The sequence below is a fragment of the Psittacula echo genome, assembly GCF_963264785.1.
Source record: "Psittacula echo genome assembly, chromosome: 7".
Taxonomy (NCBI): Eukaryota; Metazoa; Chordata; class Aves; order Psittaciformes; family Psittacidae; genus Psittacula; species Psittacula echo.
The window spans coordinates 51,365,000-51,386,119 of record NC_137740.1 but is presented as its reverse complement, the minus strand read 5'-3'; the positions used below and the strand labels follow the sequence as shown (position 1 = coordinate 51,386,119).

The window sequence follows — 21,120 nt, the reverse complement described above, 5'->3', positions numbered from 1 at the left end:
GCCACCATTCCAGTCCCCATCCCCACGATGCTCCGGTTGCTGCTGCTCTGCGGGGCCCTGGGCTGTGGGGCGGACCAGGCGGGTAAGGCAAAGGCACGGTGGTGGCTGGGGTTGGAGGGACTCAGTGTTCACATGTGGGGACACCCATGGCTTTTAGGGGAGGGGATGAAGCGGTGGGTGATGCCTGATATCTCCTGCAGCCCCGCTCACCTTCACCATGCTGCAGCAGACCCGCGTCTCCAAAGGCAGCTCTGAATTCTGGGGGAACGCCAGCCTGGACGGGCAGCTCAGCCATCTCCTGGAAGGGCTCAATGTCACCCAGGTGCTGCCGCTGGAGCCCCCTGACGCCTGGGCCAGGCGGCAGCAGGATGTGACCACCTACCTGGACTACTTCAGCCAGCTGGTGAAGCTCTTCAGCAAGGAGAGGCCTATCAACTGTGAGTGGTACCCTGGGAGGGCACGGGGATGGGTCCCAGTGGGGAAGAGGAGCCCCCATTCAGTGCCTGGGCACTGGGACAGCTTGGCAAACGGATGAACATGGCCACGTGCAAATCGTCTCTGTAGGCAAAAGGAGCCCTTCTGCTGAGCTGGGAATTTCTTATCCAGAGCCCATCCTGGGGTCAGGGTGACGCTCAGCCTTGGGAAAAGGGCTGGGGGCTGCAGCCTGAGGGGATGGAGAGCTGTAGGTATTCTGCCTGCACCCTGCCTTTATGTTGCCTTCACTCGCCTCCTGCACCCCATCTGCACCCTGCAGCTGCTGTGGGAGGTGCAGGATGCTGATGGCAATGGCTTCATGTCCCTGCCTGCATTGCTCCTCTCATGTTCCTGCCCAGGCTGTGTTTCCTTATCATTTCCTTTTTTATACCCAAACCAGCTTTGCCCCAGCTCTGCATTTCCTTACCTGGCCTTTAGGAAGCACTTTCTCACCTTGGGGTTTCCCCTTGCCCAGGGTCCCATGCTCCCTGTGCTGCATCTTTCCATGAGGGTGAGGAATAGCACCTAAAACCTACCCGTCTCTTTGACACTGAAGTTCTGCTGTACTCAGATAAGGACGGGGAAGATAAAGCACAGTGCCCATCTGCTGGAAAAAGTTGCCGTTGCAGCTAAACCTTGTGGTGCAAGGCTGAGGCCTCACAAACTCAGCGCACAGCTTGATGCTGGTGACAGCCATGGGCTGCCGAGGGTTAGGAGCACGCTGACCCTGACCTGCTCCCTCTGTCCCCACAGACACCCAGAGCCTGTGCTGCCGCCTCGGCTGCCTCCTCTTCCCCAATGGCACAGCTCAAAGCTTCTATGAGGTGATGCTCAACGGGACGGCTTTCCTGAGCTTCCACGTCCCCAATGCCACCTGGGAGCGGCGCTGGCCCGGCAGAGACGCGGTGGCCACCTTTGCCGAGAGGGAGCTGATGAAGTACCCCAAAACCACGCGGGACCTCCAGCATTTCCTCAACACCACCTGTGTGGGGCTCTTACAAGCTCAGAGCGCTGGAACAGGTCTGTGTCAGGTCCAGGAGGGGAGAAGGTGGCTCGGTGGGTGTGAGCCCTGTCTCACCTCCATCCCTCTTATTGCAGGTAAACAGAGCAGCCGGTCACACGCCCCGCTGGTGCTGGGCCTGATCCTGGGGACCTTCTCCTTGCTAGGCATGGCCATAGGGATCTTCCTGTGCACAGGAGGGAGCTGCTAGCGGAGCCAGTGGTCCCACATCACCCTGTGGAGGCAGGGAATGGACCCATCAGGGACCAAGCCTGTGCCCTATGAGGGACGTATCTCCCTAGCACCGCAGGCTTTGCTCTCAAAGGACACTGGTGGGTTCCCTGCCCTGTCCCAGATGGGTTGAGCCCCCAGGCAGCAGCAGCGCCTTGCACTAGGGATGGTCCCCACACCAGGCTGGTATGATGCACTGAGTCTTAACACTGAAATACACTTGGCACGGAGGAAAAAAGACAAGGAAGCAGGACGCGGGGTGAAATTAGCAGGAGAAACAAACAAGCAAGTTTAAATGCTTGGGTGGCATCATACCCTCATTTATCCTCGTTTAATGGAGATAAATGCATGGGAGGGCAGATGTCAGACCCTGTGGCACTGCTTGGAGCCGTCGTGAATAAAATCACTCATCAGCTGTCATGGTGTGTTTGGCTGCTTTCATTTTCCCTCCCCCCAGTGCTGATGTGGGGCTGCAGATCCATGACAGGGGAGGCAGACATGGGGAGGGACGCAGTTGCTTTGGTTCAACTCAATTAAGTCACCTCTCCCATGGCCAAGTGGCAATGCTTCATTTAGTTTTCATTCCCTCATCTTCTTATGAGGCATCGAAGTTGAGCACAGACAGCCATAACAGGACAGTCTGTCCTAGCAGATTAATGTGTTCAGTGCTCTGATGCCCTGTAAGGATGCTGCCAGAGGGATACAGGAGCGGGGGGATGCCAGGTGAGGGGAGATGCACTGGAGACCCCAACGTGAGAAACCGCTCCCCAAGGACCAGCTAAAGACATGCAGAGCTCTGTTATTAGTGCTACTGTGGTACTAGTACAACAGCATTCATTGTTTTATTTTCCCTTTCTGCAGTCTAGATCTGAGATAAAAGCTCTCTATTTAGACTTTGGTTACATTCATTATTAATCTTGGCTGCATTTCCCTTTCACCCATAGCGAGATTTTGAGCACATCAGCCTTCTTATGCTCATCACTGCTGCCCCAAAGGCAAGAAGGGCTGGGGATTAGCCAGGAGCTGGCTTGGGCCACCAAAAGAGGGGACAGCATAGGAGCTAGGAGCTTTCCTGGATTAACTTCCAGCTCATTCCTTTCTAAATACCCTTCCCTGCAGCTCAAAGAAAAGGAGGCAGGGGGAAAGATGGGGAGAGATGCAGGGCAGAAAGGGGATGGGAAGATGACATAGCGGTTGCCCTTAAGGAGGGATGGAGGGGGAGGTCTCCAAAGACCACATCTCATCACCCTGGCCCTCAGCCACAGCACAAGCAGCCCTGCCAGGCAGGCAGGGGCCGAGGCGCTCCCCACCCTCCAGTCAGCTCCTTTGCACAAGGGGAATGGCAGCCAAGAGGTCACAGGCTCCAAAACAAGGCTGAGGCACATGGATGTCACTGCTTGGCCTCGAAAGAAGCGTCCTTGGCCAGCAGCTTTGCTGTGGGCTGAGCACTACAAGTCCTCGCTGTGGGCATCAGAGGACAGGGGTCTGATGCTGAAGGTTAAACAACACAGGTTTGCTCCCCACAAAGGGATAAGAATGCTTGTAGCCAGCTTCCAGCAGGGAGAAACTGCTTCATTCCCAGCTCTGCCTTGGTTTTTGGGCTTGAGGCATCACCGTTACCTGCACATGGAGGCAGATGTTGCACTGTGGTCCCAAGACACAGAGTGATTCTTAATGCCAAGTGTGTCACTGGGCACAGACTGGCATCAGGGATGATGGCACCAGGGACAGATCCAGGCTGGAGAAACAGGGCTTGTTTTGCTTATGAAACTTGTCATCTTTTGAACAGATGAGGAAGTCTCTGCTTTAAAGCTCTGTAAAAGCCTTTTTCCTGACCCCAGTTCCCTGTGCATGTTGGTTGCAGCAGGAGAGAGCTCCAGAAAGGAGCAGACCTTGCTGCTGATCTGAGTCTCTATCGATGCTCACAAGGATATGGGGCAGCAGCCAGCAAGGGGGATCCTGCTGGAACTGCTGAATCCCAAGGAACAGCCTCATCTCAAACTGTGCCCATGGGCAATGCACCCAGCCCAGTGCCACCTCCCTGGTGGTGACCGGCACCTGCGCTCAACATATCACAGTGGCCAAGAGCAGAAGGGTTATGGTAACAGTGTCTGCTCCAGCACATCATAGCCCCAGAACTGCTCTTCCTTATCCCAAACTGCCTCATCACAGGGTCACCGATACCTGGCCCCATGCACCATGCTGGGGACACATGGCCAGGCTGTCCCTCACTGTTCTGAGGTGTACCATGGCTGTTGCTAGCTACATCCATGGCTGATCCTCTACCAGATTTAGCTATTCTGCCCTTAATCACAGCCTGGGACAGGCACTAACACTTAACTGTGTATCCTGTCAACTGAGGATTGTTTTTAGTTTGCTACTTGTTTTGCTTCCTGCAGGAGGGCCAACAAGCCCACACACAGCCCTTCAGAGGCTTTAACACCAAAGCAGCATCTTCCCTAGGGAAAACTATCCTCGTCATCTGCACTGATCACTGCATGAGGCTTGGCCTTCCATGCACCACATGGTTTCCATCACCCAGCTCTGCTATCGCTAGCTTGGATAAGAGTTGAGATAAGACACCCAGCCTTGAACATTGTTCCAATGAGTAAGATGATGCCGATGTGCTGAGAACTGGCTTTCCCTTTCACCCATGTTCCATGGGATGACGGGCTTTATACCACTTCCAGCCAGCTCCCCAGAGCTAGGGATGCCTTATTGGGGCAACATAGTTTCAGAGGTGGAGGCTGTTTGGTATCTGCTTTCTAGCAGCATTCTAATCCAGCATGAGTGGGCAGGTCCCTGGAAACACTTAACAGTAGGAGAAAGGGAATAGGGTGTACGGATGCCCAGGACCCATCACTGCCCTCTTCCCTTTCCTCTCACCTCCCAGCTCAGAGTGCCTGACCACACCAGAGGAAATGGGAGGAGAAAGCTGGCTGCTGGCCACAGTCAACACCAAGCAGGGCTACGTGGCACTAGGGATGAACGGAAGCTTCTGGGCAGTGGGATACCACCAGTGCTGCCACACCTCCTGCCCCAACCGGGCTGTCCCCTCCCTGGGCTTTGGGCTGAGCAAGACATCCGTTGCTCTTGCCATGGGAGCAGAAAGCGAAGCTGTTGTCTAGAAAGCACATTATCCAGGAAGGAATCATCACTTCCACCTTCCCTTCCTAACCAGGGATCCCCCTGGTACTCAGCTGTTTGAGCAGATGTATTCAGGAGCACCGCAAATCTGTGTGCCTTCAGAGCAATTTTATCCTGGCATCAGTCACTTCTGCCCTCTTTCCTCTCTCCCCGCACTGCGTATCTCATAAGCAGAAAAGTTTAGACAAACATAGATAAGTACTTTAAAATAACAAGCCCTTAAGTAAAAACAAAAGGAAAACCAAACACTGTACTTGCAGAGAAGCTTCCATGGAGAAGAAACATGTTTCCACTCCCTGACCAGACTTGGGGATGAAGGAATGCTCTATGCAAGCAGTGCCACTTGCTATAGTGAGAAGACAGCAGTGGCCTTCTGCATAGCTAAAGCCCTCAGGAACAAACTGCACCTTTGGGCTCCTCAGGACACACATATCTAATACTGAAGCTTGTGTGCATCCTGGGATGCATTAGGAAGAGTGTGGCTAGCAGGTCAAGGGAGGTGATCCTCTCCCTCTGCTCTGCCCTGATGCAGCCTCACCTGGAATACTGCATCCAGCTCTGGGCTCCCTAGTACACGGGAGACACACAGCTCCTACAGCAAGTGCAGCAAAAGGCTACTACAACAAGTAAGGGTCTGGAGCATCTTTCATGTGAGGAAAGGCTGAAGGAGCTGGGCTTGTTCAGCCTAGAGAAATCTCTGGGGATCTGATCTGTGTGTGTACGTATCCAGAGGGTCAAGAGGATGAGGCTGGGCTCTTCTCTGTGGTGCCGGGGTATAGAACAAGAGGCAATGGGCATAAGTTAAACACAGGAAACCCCACCTGAACACAAAGAAGAGCTTCTGTACCGTAAGGGCAACTGAGCACTGGAATAGATTGCCCAGAGAAGTTGTAGAGTCTTCTGCCTCGGAGATAGTCAAGAGTTGTCTGGACACAATCCTGAGCAATGTGCTCCAGGAGACCATGCCTAAGCAGGGAGGCCGGATTAGATAAACCCCTGGTGGTCCCTTTCAGCCTCAACTGGTTTGATTTCATGAACATCTCAGCCTCCTAGGAAGCCTTTATATGAGATGGAGTACATGCACGCTAGGACTCACTCACACCAGCTAAATGTTACTAAAATATAGGATGCAAGATATCACAGACACTGAACAGCTTCCACACCCTCACCGGCCAGACATCCTGGGGCCCTTTGGAGGACAAATACTTCCTCCCATGATGCTGCAAGCAGCACAAGATTCCTCAGGCAAGCGGACAAAACCAAATGGAAGCCTTTGAACCAGACCCTGGCAAGCACTAGTGTATACTGGTGCCTGCAGAGAAAGCATGGAAATCCTGGAAGTTCTGTCTGAAGGTGGGAAAGGTGGAGGACCCCAGCTCTGCACAAAGCCAGGGGGAAAAGGAAGGAAGCAGAGTTGCTTGCTGTGATTTGAGGCTTTCTTTCCTGTTCTGATTCTCACCCTTGTAAAAGCTGGGGCTTTGCAGTTACTGTTGTTCTGCACTAGCTCTCACAGGAGTACAGACCCACCACAAAAACTAAAACAACCAACAAAGGAAGGAAAAGAATTAGCAGGAAAAGCAGCAGCAGGAACAAGTACTCATGCCTGAAATAAACGCACTGCCTGCTGCTAGGGGTGCAGGTAGGAAAGGTTACACCACCTTCTCCTGGAAAGTTGAGGCTTTGGTGTCAAATCCCAGCTTTTGGCTTTACTGCTACAGGTGGCCACTGGCAGCATGGTTGTGCACCAGTGGAACAGCAAGGCAATCAAACCCTTGAGGGTCTGAGATAACAGAAAAACAGCCCCCCACACAGGGATAGCGAAGATTTTCTTTGAATTCTGAGGTTTCTTAGAAATCAAATCTAAGGGGGGAAGCGCAGACAGAGCTGCCTACACACACCTGCAAAGAGGCTGTCATCAAGTGGGCTGACACTCAGGCTCAGCTGGGATTAAAGCTCACACTTACAGGTTTGGAGGAAGACAAGCATTGAGAGCAAAGGCTTGGCATCCTGGGTTCGTCTTGTCCCTCTCTCAGCTGATCCCGAAGCCCCCGCTTTGCTCTGCGCCAAGGCAAATGTACAAAGCATCCAACAGGAAACCTTCCTGGTGCTGCTGCTTCCGTTGCGTCAGCTCCCGCTGGAGTTGAAGGGTTGGGTGGGACATTGCTAGACCAAGGGCACACACAAGGGGTGGGCCAGAGCTGCTCTCCACCTTCCCAAGCTCACATAGGAGCTACTTAAAGTCCACAATGAAGAAAACCAAACACCACAAAACAACTTACCTCAAGTTTCCTGCTGCTGCTGCCAGCAAACACTTCCATATAGAAAACCCCTACATCTCATCCAAATCCCAGGCACGGCACAAGGTATAAGGATGTAAGGATCTCACTTTATAGTTCCTAAGAGCCCAGAGGGAAGCAGCAGAATGCTGTGCTACACCAACTCATTTCTCTTGCTGCCTACATCCCTTGTCAGTAAAGCAGAAGTCTGACTGACACAGGCATCTCTGAGAAACTGTTTAGCTACCAATCCTGAAAAACTTACGGAGATGTGCATCTCTGATCAGAATACATAAGCAGAGTCTTCATGACAGAGACCAGAGCACCACAGGAACCTCCCCATCAGGTTACCAAGCCCTCAACTAGTTCAAATAAAGCAGCTACAAAGCTTTTGCTGGTATTACCAGCTGTAGTTTCACCCCTTACAGCAGCTCACAGCTTAGATCATTGAAAGGACCATTCCTTGTTAGCTGTTCCAGGGCTGAAACACATAACCAGGTAGATTTTGCCATTCCAACTCAAACATCTTTATTTCTGTGCTGTTGGCTTAATCTGTCCTCACAGAGGACAGACTGCAGGAGGTAAGAGAATTTTTCCAGACAAGCTGTTGGTTACATTTGGGAGCAACAAGGAAGAATCAAGGCCATGAGAAGCTGTTCTCATTATTTTCCATGGAAGTCTTGAGGAGTCTTTGCTAAGCTGTTGTGACTTCAGATTCAAAACCAAGCATTAGCTTCTGGGACAAGAGGACTACTTGGTAATTAAGAGTCCACAGGAGCAAGAGACTCTTCCCCTGCTTTCCCAACCGTATGTGGGGCTTAATACAGCCCCTAAAGCCCCTCTTGCCAGTCCACTCCCACCAGCACCTGTACTCCTGCCCCAGAAGCACATACTCTGAACAAACTCCATACTCTGGGCTCAGAGGGGAAGGGGATGAAGGGCTGGGATTAGAAAAACAAAACAAACTCCAAAGAGACTGACACAAAGGACATAAAAAGCAGGAGAAGCTATGAAAATATGTGGAGATGGTCAAGAAAAGTCACATCAAAATATATTTAAAAACCAGAAATTCCAATCTGTGTGGAATTTAAAACTCCTTTCCCCACCCTTTTTTTTAATCCTCTGCTCAAGGAGTCTCTGTTGTTCCAGGACACGGAACATGATAGGCAGCACCAGTTACATCCTGAAAAGGGTAGCATTTCTTCCAAGTCGTCTGAGCACTTCCACCATTGACAAAGAAAAAGAATTATATATACCTCAACAATTGCCCCACCCTCCCTCTTTTCCGTTCTACAGTGGGCAGGAGAAAAGTCGGCAAACAAATTTGACTGTCTGTTGCCAGGTAAGTCCCATTTTTCCCACACATCAATATCCCTGCAATCCATTGTACACCTTCTGCACCGATCCTTGTTTCAGCAATTGTTTGAGACCTGCAAAAGAAAGGAAGGCGTTACTGCACAGCACAAACAGGACTTTGCATTTACTGTTCCCGCTGCATTCACACATCTGGCTCAGAGACCCGCTATGGCTGAGCCCATTTAAGTAACACAAACACTGGTATTCTAAGAGAATCACAAAACCCAAAAATGAGAACAATCCTCCAAACCCAGCAGTGTGACAGCTTTACTCCCACTCCTTCAGCATCCCCACCAGGAGAAATAGGCCTGAGGTTAGTAATGTTGTAACGGCACTTTCATGCACCCTCAGGACCACACAAGACCAGTGGTTCCAGGGAGAAAGCCTCCTTTGCTACAAACACAAGCTCCTCACAGCTCTGCAAGGGATAAAGCTGACTCCCAGAGCTGCTTTGCTGTTGAAGTTGACAGCAATTTTATTGCATTTGTACTTTAAGATGACAACAAACAACTTGCTAAGTACTTCCAATGTCTAATTAATGTAGCGCATCTCCCAAGGCTCCCTCTACAACCCAAGAGAAACCTCCTAGCAGCAAGCTCAGGAGGGCTACATTTGAGTCCTGGACTTGCCAGCTATAGAAATCCACAGGAGTAACTAGAAAACAGGTTTTCACACTGGTATGTGGTGCCTGGGGACACTACCATCCACTAAAAGCAGTCCCTGAAGGCAACCAAGAGAAGCAAACTTATCTATGGGCTTAAGGATCCTATTGAAGGCCTGAAAATCTTAAGGGTTTTCGAAACCCACTGTTTCAAAAGGATTCTAGATGACTTTTCAAATACCACCTTCCACATTCATAAAACACTTCAAGGAGCTGACTGCTCTTAGCAGAACAGGATAAAAGTGAGTCAGCTTTTAAAACCATACTAGCTCATCTACTGGGGTCAGCACATTCAGGGAAAGACTGGCAGTGCTATTGAAAGGGCAAGTCCACACAAAGCAGAGGAAGCAGACTGGCAAGAACAGATGCGTCACACTGTTTTTTCCAGAGATAAAGAGGGAGTCCCCTCTAATTAAAGTCAGCCCTGACACACACTGCCAGGACTCCCACTGCCCTGACCACAGCATCCCTCAGGGCACGGCAGCATCTCTGCTCTGACCAGCACCAGAAACCACTGAGCCTGAGGAAGGGCTGTCAGGACTCAAAACAAAGGAGAAAACTCCCCACACCATGGGTAACTTTCAAATAACAGTAAAAAATTAAGCTAAACTGCTAAAATTCTGCTGCTGGATGTTCCCAGAACAAAGCGTACAAGCAGCTGGCTTGCACCTCAACATGACAGTAGATAGGACTGCAGTCCTGCCTCAAAGGACCTTAATCTGCTGCTGCAGTGAAGCCAGTCTTGGCATCACAGTGTACAGGTTTGTACAACAGGTCAGATCAGGCTGCCTAGAAAATCCTGCTACAGTTGTTAACTTGAAGTGAGGTACTCCGGCATGAGGAGGGAATATCAGCAATTAAATGAATCAATTTGTGACGTTCCTGCAAGGTTAGGGGTTTTTCCAGTCCAAATCCTTCAACAAATCCAGCTAAAAGATATTATGTCTCCCTGCAAACCTTGTCCTGTTTGTCTGCCCTTCAATCATTCTGGCTGCAGATACTACTGTTCTTTAAGACCAGCGATTTCATGCATAAGGGTCACAGTAGCTGTTAAAATACTGGAAAACTGTTCTGGAAGTAGTAACTGGAAAAGAGATGGCTCTCTGCCAGGCAAGAGTTATTCATGCTTCTTGCTTGATAGCCAGAGAATCCTGAACACTCTTCTACGCTCAGAAACATCCCTAACAGTGGGGCAAAGCAAGCCCCTATACAGGAACCCCTAATTGTTAAGGGTAGGTCATTCTCCAGGGGAGTGCAACACAAGTTCACTTCCCCTCCACAGCCAAAGGAGGCTCCAAGTCACTTCCTGGCTAATGGGCAAGAGGAAGTGCCTCCTGGATGTGTAGTTCTTTGGAATGAAAGCCATAGCTGGAGAAAGGTGTGCTCCAGTAACCCTGAAGAACCATTCCCGTACCTCGTTTCCTGCTAGCTAGCTCTAGGCAGCTGCCTGCTGGCCTGAAAAATCCCCCATTATTGCACAGCATACGTCAACATGTACCTGATGTTCAGCCAGGAGCTACAGCACCTCAGGCACTTTTTACTAGAGCCAACTTCGAGATTATTCTGACACCATCAAGAGGTGACAGGTTACAACACAACCTGGGCACTTCGCTGAGCCTGCTGCTGCTCTCTGACCACTCCAGAGTTAAAGCAGGGAATCCAAAGCTCCAAAACAGACTATAAGCAAGCATCAGTAAAGATGAATGAGAAATGTCAAAGAGAGAAAGTCACCTCTGATCAACAGACAATAAATTCCCTGATGTCACACTGGCAGGAAAGAAAGCATATTATTTCTCTGACTCTAAAGCTTAGACTGACCAGAGCGGTGTTCCCTAAGTCGAGTATCTTCCAACTGCCCCAGGAGCTGTGCATATGGTTACGAGATAAGAAATTAGGACCTCTGCCAACAATAAGAAAAAAGGGATGTTTTGAATCCTGAAGCCTACAGTCTTCCTTTGAATGTGTACACTGAACTGCTGCCATACAACATGAATAGATGTATTCCCTCATAAAACTCCTTAAATCACTGGATGTTTGGAGATATTCTACCACTCAGAAATGCATTTGACTGCCTACCCAGTAACCTTCTCCTGGGGAGCACAGAACTGCTTTAGGAGGGAGTGAAATGTGCAAAGGGCCCATGCCTGAACACACTCATGCCAGTATCGTCACGTCTCTGATGCCAGGATATCATAAAGGTCTGTGAGCAATTTTGACAAACACAGAGGCTTCTGTGACTGCTCCTTGCCTCTTCTAAATTGCCAAGAGCAACAGCTGGAATAACCTCAGGTCTGTTTGAGAGGTGTCATTGCCTTACAAAGCTTCAAGAAGGGCAGCAGATCCTGGAATGAGACTTCACACTGATGTGGTCACTGTGCTCTGCAGCTCTCACTGGGCACAACACGCTTGCAACAAAAGCGGGAAAGCACAGGGGTCAAAACACAAAACAAGTGAGCTCAAAACACAGCCCACAGGCACAGACCTCGCTGCAGAAGTCTGCGACAAACAGCTGCAGAGTCACAGAACATCAGTCAGCCCTGGAGCTACCAACTGGGCTCTAAGTGGTAGCTAGCACAGTATGGCCAATGCAACAGTAAATGCCACAAGGCTGAAAAAGCCCTCCCAGGGATTGGCTTCCCTCTACACACTTGAAGTGTACAGGAAAGCTGCACATATGCCTCATTCCACCAGGGCAGCTGCCAGAATCCACTAAAAGCGTAACTTAAAATGAAGAAAGTATGATAGCCCTGGCCAGCAGGAAGAAGTTTTGGGGTTAGGGTTTTCTAAAGAGCTGTACTGGTACATTCCAGGAACTTCTTTGTTCCATAGCAGAAGATAGGGCCCTTGATGCCTACTCTGAAACCTTGTGAACCTACCACAGAGGCTGCTGAAACAAAGAGGAATTTCCAGCTAGGAGTATAAAATTTACCCTCCTGTCAATCTTGGGATTTCTACATGGGTCATCAAGTTTCCATTTGAGTACTAAAGCTGAGAAGCAGATCTCTATTGCATCCTTCTTCCCTAGACAGTCACAAAGCACTTAGGGTAGAAAGAAATGTAGAGAGGAACAATCCTTCTGATGCTGTCTGACTCTTTACCCTTGACAGCAGAGGGATTTTCACACATCTTGCCTCTAAGAAAGCAGAAGCAGGGCCTGGAAAACTGCCTGCGATCCCATTCCAACAGCAGCAAAGCAGGCAGAAGCTAAGCCCAGTAAGTCTTTCAGTTCAGACAGATGGCCAGCTACAAAACAAAGAACCTGCAAATTTGCCAAGTGCTACATCCCAGCAGTAGCACATCCCAACTTAATCTGGCTCCCTACAACTGCAGCAGCCAAGTTCACTTGGCTTCAAAGGGAAAGAGAAGTTAATCACAGGGCACTGGCCAACTGTGTTTATGTTGTGCAAGGGGCACAGGGAAAGGAGAGCCCCTCCTGACCACTGCAGGCCCTGATTCCGTTGTGCCAATGTCTTATCAGCTTTGGCTAGAGGTCTGTGCAGCCTGCTGCCATGGCAGGGCTTGAAAACACGCACCTTCCCGCTGCTCATTTGTCAGTTGCTCCTTGGGGAACTCCACATCAAACGTTATTATTAGTGAGCCTTTGATATTATTGTTATCAAAATTTGGAAGACCTTCTCCTTTCTTCCACAGTTTGGCCCCAGGTTTCGTAATTTTATCCCGAGCAATGTGAACCTACAGACAAAAGAAATTTCAAGACATTACTAGTGCTCTGTGTGTACCCCAATACATCAATGCCCTTTCCAATCCACTAGAAAGCTTCAACTGAGTCTTTGCCAAAGTCAGTGATATGCAATGGGTCCAGGCGGTGTTACTGTCAGAACTAACATCACTGAAGACAGCAGCTGCTGTGACAGCCACGAACAGAGCACCACGCTGTGCACCCCTTGTACAGCCTGTTATGACTCCATGGAAATTTGTTTGGAAGGCACTAGCCAAGGGGATGCTGTATACAAGCAGCAGCCGCACACCCCCTGAGCAAGCTAACCCCCCGCACAGAAGACCTGCAGTTAAACTTTTTTAATACACAGCAACAACACAAACTGTTGCCTCACCTTGTGCCCATCCAAGTGGGCGATATCCATTTCAAAGCCTGTAAGTGCCTCGACCAGCGAGATTGTCACATTTGTATACAGGTCATCTCCTCTTCTTTCAAAGACTGGGTGCCTGCGGAAATAAAAACCATTGGAACTTTTCTTCTTCCCCATAGGGAAAACAGGTCCTCTAGCCTCTTCCCCTCTGTTTATGAGTTTGGAAAACTCACAAATCAGAGAGGAAGTGAAGAAGGAATTAAATTTAGCTTCATCTTCCTGTGTGTGGTATGTACTACCAAATAACATTTCTATTTCTAGGGCAATGAGTGGCAAGGCGTGTCAAGAAGCTGTGACTCACGCAACAATTTTCTTAGTAGTGCATTTCCTTACAATAGGGAGATAGTATGTTTATGGAAAAAGGAGATTTTTCATGTGATTCACACAGAAGCCACTAATGCATGCCAGCATTCAAGCCAAATAAAAGTGGAATTATCGCAGCATCTTACCAGTGGTGAATCCAGCTACTTTAGCATCAGCAGGGTTGAACATCCTGCACAGCCCTGAGTAACCAACCCTTGGCTGCACTAACTCTGCTGAAAGGCAAGACACATACTAGCCAAGCAGGCAATGCTGGCCAGAAAATTGCTTGCAAGCTTCCTTTTATAGTAACCAGAAAGAGAAGACTAGCTAGGCCAGTTACTTACTTAAGGACTTTTATTCGGAAGCGCAAATCGCCTGGCTCCCCATCCACATGGGGCTCACCTGTGAAAAGAAAAGCTCTGTTTAAAAGGGCTAGCTAGTAACAACTGAAGAAACAAGCAGTATTTTAAACACAAGAGATCTTCAGTTCACATGTTAGGAGAAAAAACAGGTAGTTGATCTTTACATGACTAAAATCCTGCTTAGACAGATGTGCTATTAAAGAGCCGAGGACTTTTGAGTAGTTGCCTCCATGAGCTCACACCAGTCTGCTGCTCTGAAAGACTTGCCTGCATGCTAATGATGTCCCTTACTTGTTGAAGGACTTACCTCCTTGGGCAGAGACATTCCCTCACATACTCAAGCCCAGCACAGATGCTCCTACTCAAAAGTTATCTGAAACATCAGATGTAGAAATTGCTTTATATTCTTTTTGTGCACACCCCCAGTACCAGCAAAGGGAGTGGAACTTGGAGCATTCTCCATACTTATCAGAGAGTATGCTCCTGGATTTCAGCAGCACACAGAGGCCACAGCACTTAAAACCACATGTGCTGATCATTTACTAAAGGCAGGGCTTGGACACTTTGACTGCCACACAGACCAGCTTTGCATGACAGGAAAGGAGCAAGTCAAAGCTGAGCAGCAGGGCAGTGACCATATACATACCTTCACCAATGAAGGGATACTCCATACCATCCCTCACACCTGGCTCTATCTCCACTTCCAGCGTTCGCTCCTCATTCACAAGCCTGCAAACGGGAAGAGCAGCCAGGCACTAAGTTTCCAACACTAGGCAGCAGCACCTACTTATGTTACTGCAGTAACACATCTAGAACTGAAGGATGAGTGTTGCCTTTCTTGTGTGCTGATACTTAACTACCAGAGAAGGCAAGGTTAAGCTACTAAATGCATAGGACAGCAACTGGATGTGCAATTATGCCAGTATTCCATGTCCAGCTGTTCCCAGCTGGAAACTCTGGGCTTCTCTCACTTTGTTTATTGATATTTAGTTGTGGAACTCCCACTGTAGTATTACTGATTGTTCAAGGAAAAAGAGGCTGAAGGAGCAAACTGGGGAGTTCTGCTTCTAATAGAGATTGCCAGCTCTACTGTAAGAATAAGGATTGGCTCCTTGGAAATGAGAAATCTCTGTTTTCACTCCAGATCTTATTGGTAGTAGAGATGCCTTCCTCCATCTAGTGGCAGGTTTTGAATAAACACCCATATATCATTACAGAGCATACAACTCACTTGACATTTGGACATTCATCACAAACGACTTCTTGAGTCATCTGGAAACGTCCAGGACCCAACTGGGTGGTCCTCATCTCCTGCCGGCAATTGCATTTCCTTTTGCCAGGTGCCTGTCTTGCCACTGGCTTGTTCCTGACAACCTGCAAGGAAGAGGAAGAGGTCAATACAGCACACAGGCCAGTAGCACTCCTAGGGCTCCACAAGCATCTGGATTTCTCAAACACCTTGAAAATACTTTGGTTTCGTGTGCTGCCTCTACAATCCACTTGCCAAGTGGCCTCAAGCAAAACATTGACAACAGCTTTCATCTTGTGCTTCTTGCTGATCACACATTAAATACCAGAAAAACCTCTCTAGGACACCACTATTTCCATTTCTTTTTCCTGCACACCTTAATACATAGAAAAAGTAAAGCTAGGATGAAAAACCTCACACTTTGGTTACAATCCACACCTTGTCCTGCACAATGGACAAAATTATTCTGAGTTCCCCATTTACCCAGAAACTCAAACTTAAGCATCACATATCCTAATGTGCAAAGTAGCAGGGATTGTCAGCACCAAAAATTTAGCTTGCTTAAAACAAATACCAAAAAATTAAAGGGCCACCATATATTCATCAAGTATGCAACTCAGCAATTTGCAGTGACATGTTTGGCCATATAAAGAGACTATGAAAAATCCTCAACATGGTTTTGCAAGAATTACGACATGAATTTAAGGCTTACAAATGGACCCTCAAATATCAAATTCTACAGAGAGAGCGCTTACACTATTTCCAACTGGGCTACTGCAACAGAAACAAGCTACAGATGGTCACTGACAGCAAATAAATAAGCTATTATCACAAGAAGCATTATTCTATAAAGAATGGCAGATGGCAAAGTAAGTGTGTTGTTTCTTCAGTTAACTATTAGCAAACAGCATCATAACATCCTTCACTGTCACTGCAAAATACTGAGAAACTGAGCACCTATTTTAGTTCCATTCTTTGGAACATGATATTGTGTCTGAGGCCAGACACCTCAAACCTGAGAACACACTGGACAGACCAACAGGCAACCAAACTTACTTCTACAAAGTTTCCTGAATACACCTCCTCAAGTGTAACCTCCAGATCCACAATTATGTCACTTCCTCGGGGAATATTCCTGTCTTGTTGGCGAGGGTTACCTCCGAACATGAATCCAAAGTCCCCAAAGAAGCTGCAGTAAAAGCACATCAATTAGCTCAGGAAGGAATTCTCAAACAAGGCTCTGAAGAGAGAGCCATCCAAGGCAGCAGCAACATGGTGCTTGGCAAATGCTTCTAGCCCACTGGTGAACAGCCTTCTCACAGTACAAAAGCACCACTGTAAATCCAGATACCTTTTTCTGCTCCTCCAGAACACAAGCTAATGCCTTCTAACAAAAGTTGTCATGTTGGAAGATATTTCTGTACTAAAGAAACCCAATTTTGGAGCATGAATTGAACACCTCAAAAATCTGACCACTCCCTAAGGGTACTCCTCTCCATATTACACTGCAACCATTACCACAAGGCACAACCTCCGAGTAGTGCTCCACCTCTGGCATTTCAGGTCAATGCTAGCAGGTTGGTTTTCAGTAGTTTTAAGGACAAAGGGCAGAGATGAGAAAAAACTTCCTAGCAAGTCTCTGTATTTTTCCTCAAAACAGACCAGCAGATAGTGTGAGATTTCACCCAGAAGGATTACCTGAGATGAGCAACTTCAAGAGCTGTTCTAGTAACTGTGTGCCTAGCAGAACCAAAGGAACCTTAAACAGAAAATCAGGTTCTGCCTGAGTAACATGCAAGTGCTTTCAGATTTTACTGACCCAAATTCTACAGTTGCTCTAAAACTTACTCTAAGTCAATACAGCATTACTTTGCAGAAGAAAAAAGTGACCCAAAGTGCACATATGATCTGTGAGAACAGGTTAAACATCAAGACACCACTGGTTTCCACTCACTGCTTGTGAAGCAAGGACTGATGCATGACAGATAACTGAAAACTGCACATGGGATATCCACTGTAAATATATTTCTTCAAATTCTCAACTGTTACTTCAGATCAGTGCCTCTAGACTGGGTAAAAGACCTTAACGTAGAATTTGCCCACGTCAAACGTGTGCATGAGCATCACAAAATTAAAGCCCCAACAGTAGAACGGCCTGAAGTGGCAAAATCTCCTTACTGTGAGAATATGTCTCCATGAGAGCTCTGATGCCCATCCTTCAATCCCTCCTCACCATACGCATCATACTGCTTCCTCTTCTCCTCATCTGACAGCACCTGGCAACGGCATGAAAGTGGACAAGTCATTCACCCACAGCTGAGCTGAGTTATTTGAATAAGGCTCTGAGAGGAAGCAGCTCAGCAGTGCTCTTCACTGGGGGACAAGCTGCAATGCTTTACATTACAGAAGTACTGGCTAGAACTTGTTTGCTGCACTAGACTAGAAAAAAACACTTATCAGTTAAACCCATAAAAAATAAGTTATTTTATTAAATCAGCAGAAGCAACACAGAAAATTAAAGTAACACTGAGTTTTCTTATGGATTAAAAAAGAATCAGAAGGAATAATTCAAATAAGTTTCTGCAAAGCAGCAAACTGAAAAAAAAAAAAAAACCAACAAAACCCAAACCCATAAATCATGCCACCCCTGTTTCTCAGTTTGTTCTTCAAGCATGCAGAAGATGTATTTCTCCAGCCACTATTTCATGGCAACGATGGCAAGTTAGCCTACCAAGCTGAACCTGCCAAATACAGTAACTCTGCACCAGTTTGAATGCTGGCCCTCATTCCAAAGGACTACAGAAGTTAGGAGTAACTTCAGTACTTAGGCAGAATAACACATCCCAACACACACGACTTTCAGGACTTCAGTTTTAATTCCTGAACATTGATCTCTGCTCTTTTCTCCTGCAGAGATCCAGAAGTTTCCAGTCACATTTAGTTTTCCTTCCCCTTCTTCACCTGTTGACTATGTTAGGAAGGTCAAAAGGCTCGAGAGGAGTGAAAATAAATTCAGAAGCAACTAAACGGGTGGAGAAGCTGGCTAAATGATGAAAACCAGCCTGAAATTGTAACTGATGGTAAATGCTAACAGTAGGGGAAAAAAACCCCAAGTGACTTCACTAGCATCATCTAGTAGATGAGTTAAATTCTCCCTTTGTCCTATTTTGTATTAAATCACACATTTCCCAAAGCTGTTGGAGAACACAACTATAAGAACACAATTTCAAGACTCCTTGGTTGTTACGTTGGTTGCCTTGACAGCAAAGCAACTACAGTGGACAAGCTTCAGGTTAAAAAGAGAAAAACAAACACCCTCAAGCCATCCTGAGACTAATCACAGACTGGCTTGGTTTGGAAGGGTCCTTGAAGTTTCAGCCCCCTGCCACAGGCAGGGACACCTTCCACTACAGCAGGTTTCTCCAAGCCCCATCCAACCTGGCCTTGAACACTGCCAGGGATGGGGCAGCCACAGATTCTCTGGGCAGCCTGTGCCAGCGCCTCACCACCCTCAGTGAAGAACTTTTTCCTTGTATCTTATCTACATTTCCCCTCTGTCAGGTTAAAGCCATTCCCCCTTGTCCAGCCACCACATACCCTTGTGAGAAGTCCCTCTCCAGCTTCCTTATACGCCTGCTGAAGTAGGGTAGTTTCAGTTCCCTCTTCTTTCTTATTGAAACAACTGCGCACAGACCACACAGCTGCAGGGTGGAAATCACCTAGGCTATTATTAAAATGTAAAACCAAGTAGTTGAATTAACCTACTTTCCCCACATTTTCTTTGAAGACTTTGCTATAGATAGGCAGTCAGCTGAACCCTGAAGAGCAGTACTACTACAGAGGCTGTTGCATTATGGCACAAAGCATCTTCATTTAGGTTACAACATACACATAATTCTACCTCCCTTTTACCCAAAACAATCAAATCAACATCCTGACTCTAGCAGCCACTTTAGCAAAAGGATGTGCAAGCTGTACTTGCTAAACAAAGAGACAAAGACCTTGCAGGACATCAAAGCGTTACTCCTTCCAAATCTATTTTAAAAGCACACATATGTCAATACTAGATTTCAACATTCTGATGCATCAGCCTCCAGCTGAAGACTTTGAAGGGAGGTTTCCTGGTTTAATTTTACCAGCATCCAGTGAGAGCATGTTACATTCATATTGTCTGTGCTAGCACCAGCACTCCACACTTCATGTTGAAGAAGGACACTGTTGTACTTCAATAACACCCTGGTTAGGGGAAAACAGGCTCAGTCGCTGCTCATAATTCATATTCACCTCCTCCTGCCACCACATACCCTGCTGATTTGATTTTACAACCATTTGCTTTTAAGAGTACTCTCAACTGTTACTATAGCAAAGAAATAAACTGGGACTCAGGGAGGAGGTAGAGAAATGCTTCCTATGCATACTGTCAATGTGACAAGATCCCAACTCAGCAATGACACTGAGCTCACAGCTTTAAAGTAAAACACATTCATCAATCTCCAGATGCTGCAAGTGACAGGTAATAATTCTGTCCACAGAAAAATTTTTTATGTTCGCTGGCTTCCCTGTGATAGTTCAGCCAATTTGTTTAAATAGGTAACTCTGAACTAAAAAGAGGTTCAGGTCTGATACAAAAGTAAAGTTACATACATTTTCTTTCTGCTCTTTTATCTCCCATCAGCTCAGCCTTACTCACAAACACACACATTTGCTCCTGTGCCAATACTCAGGGTTGCATCAGCTATATTCCCTCCTCAAAAAGCTATTAATAAATACCAGAGAATTTAGGTTGCTGCCCTCACTTTCCTCTGGCTAAGTAAGCTAAGGTCTTTTATTGTCCTCTGACAGAAGGAGCTCTGTAATCAACCTGGCAGCTTCTCCACCTTTGTTTTTTATTTGGTAGAATGCCTGAAATTCAATATAGTAATAATGGAAGGATGGATTGTACCTGCACCTTATTAGAAGAGCTTTCACATTTCCTAGAAGGCCTCCTTTCTTTTTCCCCTGAAAGCTATATGATAAAGTTTCACAAGACTACTTGCTGGCCAATCTCAGCTTCATGCTCCCAGAATCATAGAATGGGATGGAAAAGGCCTTAAAGCTCATCCAGTTATAGCCCCCTGCCACGGGCAGGGACACCTTCCACTAGACAAGGTTGTTCAAAGCCCCATACAACACAAACCCCATCTACCCTTTACAGCATGGGAGGACTTCAGGTTCCCCGATCTACTTACGACAGGGTGCACAGCTTCACCCCTCATCTTCCCCCGCAGCTACACCAGCCCTCACTACACCTGCCCTACACTGCAGCTAGCAATGCCCACTGATGGGCGCAGGGCAGGGGTAACCCGCAGGCCCGGCCTCACCTCATAGGCAGCCCCCAGGTCCTGGAACTTTTCCTGCGCCCGGGGGTCGTCGGGGTTCCTGTCGGGATGGAGCTGCAGCGCCAGTTTCCGGTACGCCTTCTTGATGTCCTTGATGGAGGCGCCGCGGGACACCCCCAGGATCTTATAGAAGTCCCTCCTGCAGGGAGAAGGGAAGGAAGAGACCGCGGCCCCGTCAGCGCCGCGGCCGCCGAGCCGGAGGTAGGGAGAAGGGGGCCGGCAAAGCACAAAGGCGCGACGGAGGGGACTCAGGCCCGGCGCACTCACCCTGCAGCGGCCTCCCCGCAGAGGCAGAGCAGCAGCAGGCAGAGACGGCCGAGCCAGCCCAGGGCCATGGCACGACGCGGCCGGGCCTGCCCTGCCGGGGGGGAGGCGGGGAGAGAGCGCGGCACTCCACAAGCGGGTCCGCAGGCGCCCGCCCCGGCACAGACACTAGCAGACGCGACGACGGGGCCGACCACATCCACTGGCCAATAAGAGCACGGCGTGGCCCCGCGCGCTGCGTGCCGGCTGCCAATCGGCTGCGCACACTTCACCACCGGCTCGACTCCGCTGACCTATCGTCTGCCAGGAC

General features: G+C 48.2%; 2 protein-coding genes across 2 annotated transcripts; one reads left to right on the top strand and one right to left on the bottom strand.

Moving 5' to 3' along the window:
* Positions 1-27: 27 nt before the first annotated feature.
* PROCR (protein C receptor) lies at positions 28-1,685 on the top strand (the record flags this gene model as incomplete). The annotated part of the gene is made up of 4 exons (XM_080624035.1): positions 28-82; positions 201-437; positions 1,228-1,530; positions 1,573-1,685. The coding sequence occupies 4 exons, from the start codon at positions 28-30 to the stop codon at positions 1,683-1,685; spliced, it is 708 nt and encodes a 235-aa protein (XP_080480161.1).
* A 6,463-nt stretch (positions 1,686-8,148) lies between these two features.
* DNAJB11 (DnaJ heat shock protein family (Hsp40) member B11) lies at positions 8,149-21,011 on the bottom strand. The gene is made up of 10 exons (XM_080624317.1): positions 20,814-21,011; positions 20,529-20,685; positions 17,347-17,444; positions 16,225-16,357; positions 15,151-15,293; positions 14,566-14,648; positions 13,902-13,959; positions 13,219-13,330; positions 12,679-12,838; positions 8,149-8,558 (listed from the first exon to the last, which is right to left on the bottom strand). The coding sequence occupies exons 1-10, from the start codon at positions 20,879-20,881 to the stop codon at positions 8,494-8,496; spliced, it is 1,077 nt and encodes a 358-aa protein (XP_080480443.1). The 5' UTR covers positions 20,882-21,011; the 3' UTR covers positions 8,149-8,493.
* Between the last annotated feature and the right edge of the window lie 109 nt (positions 21,012-21,120).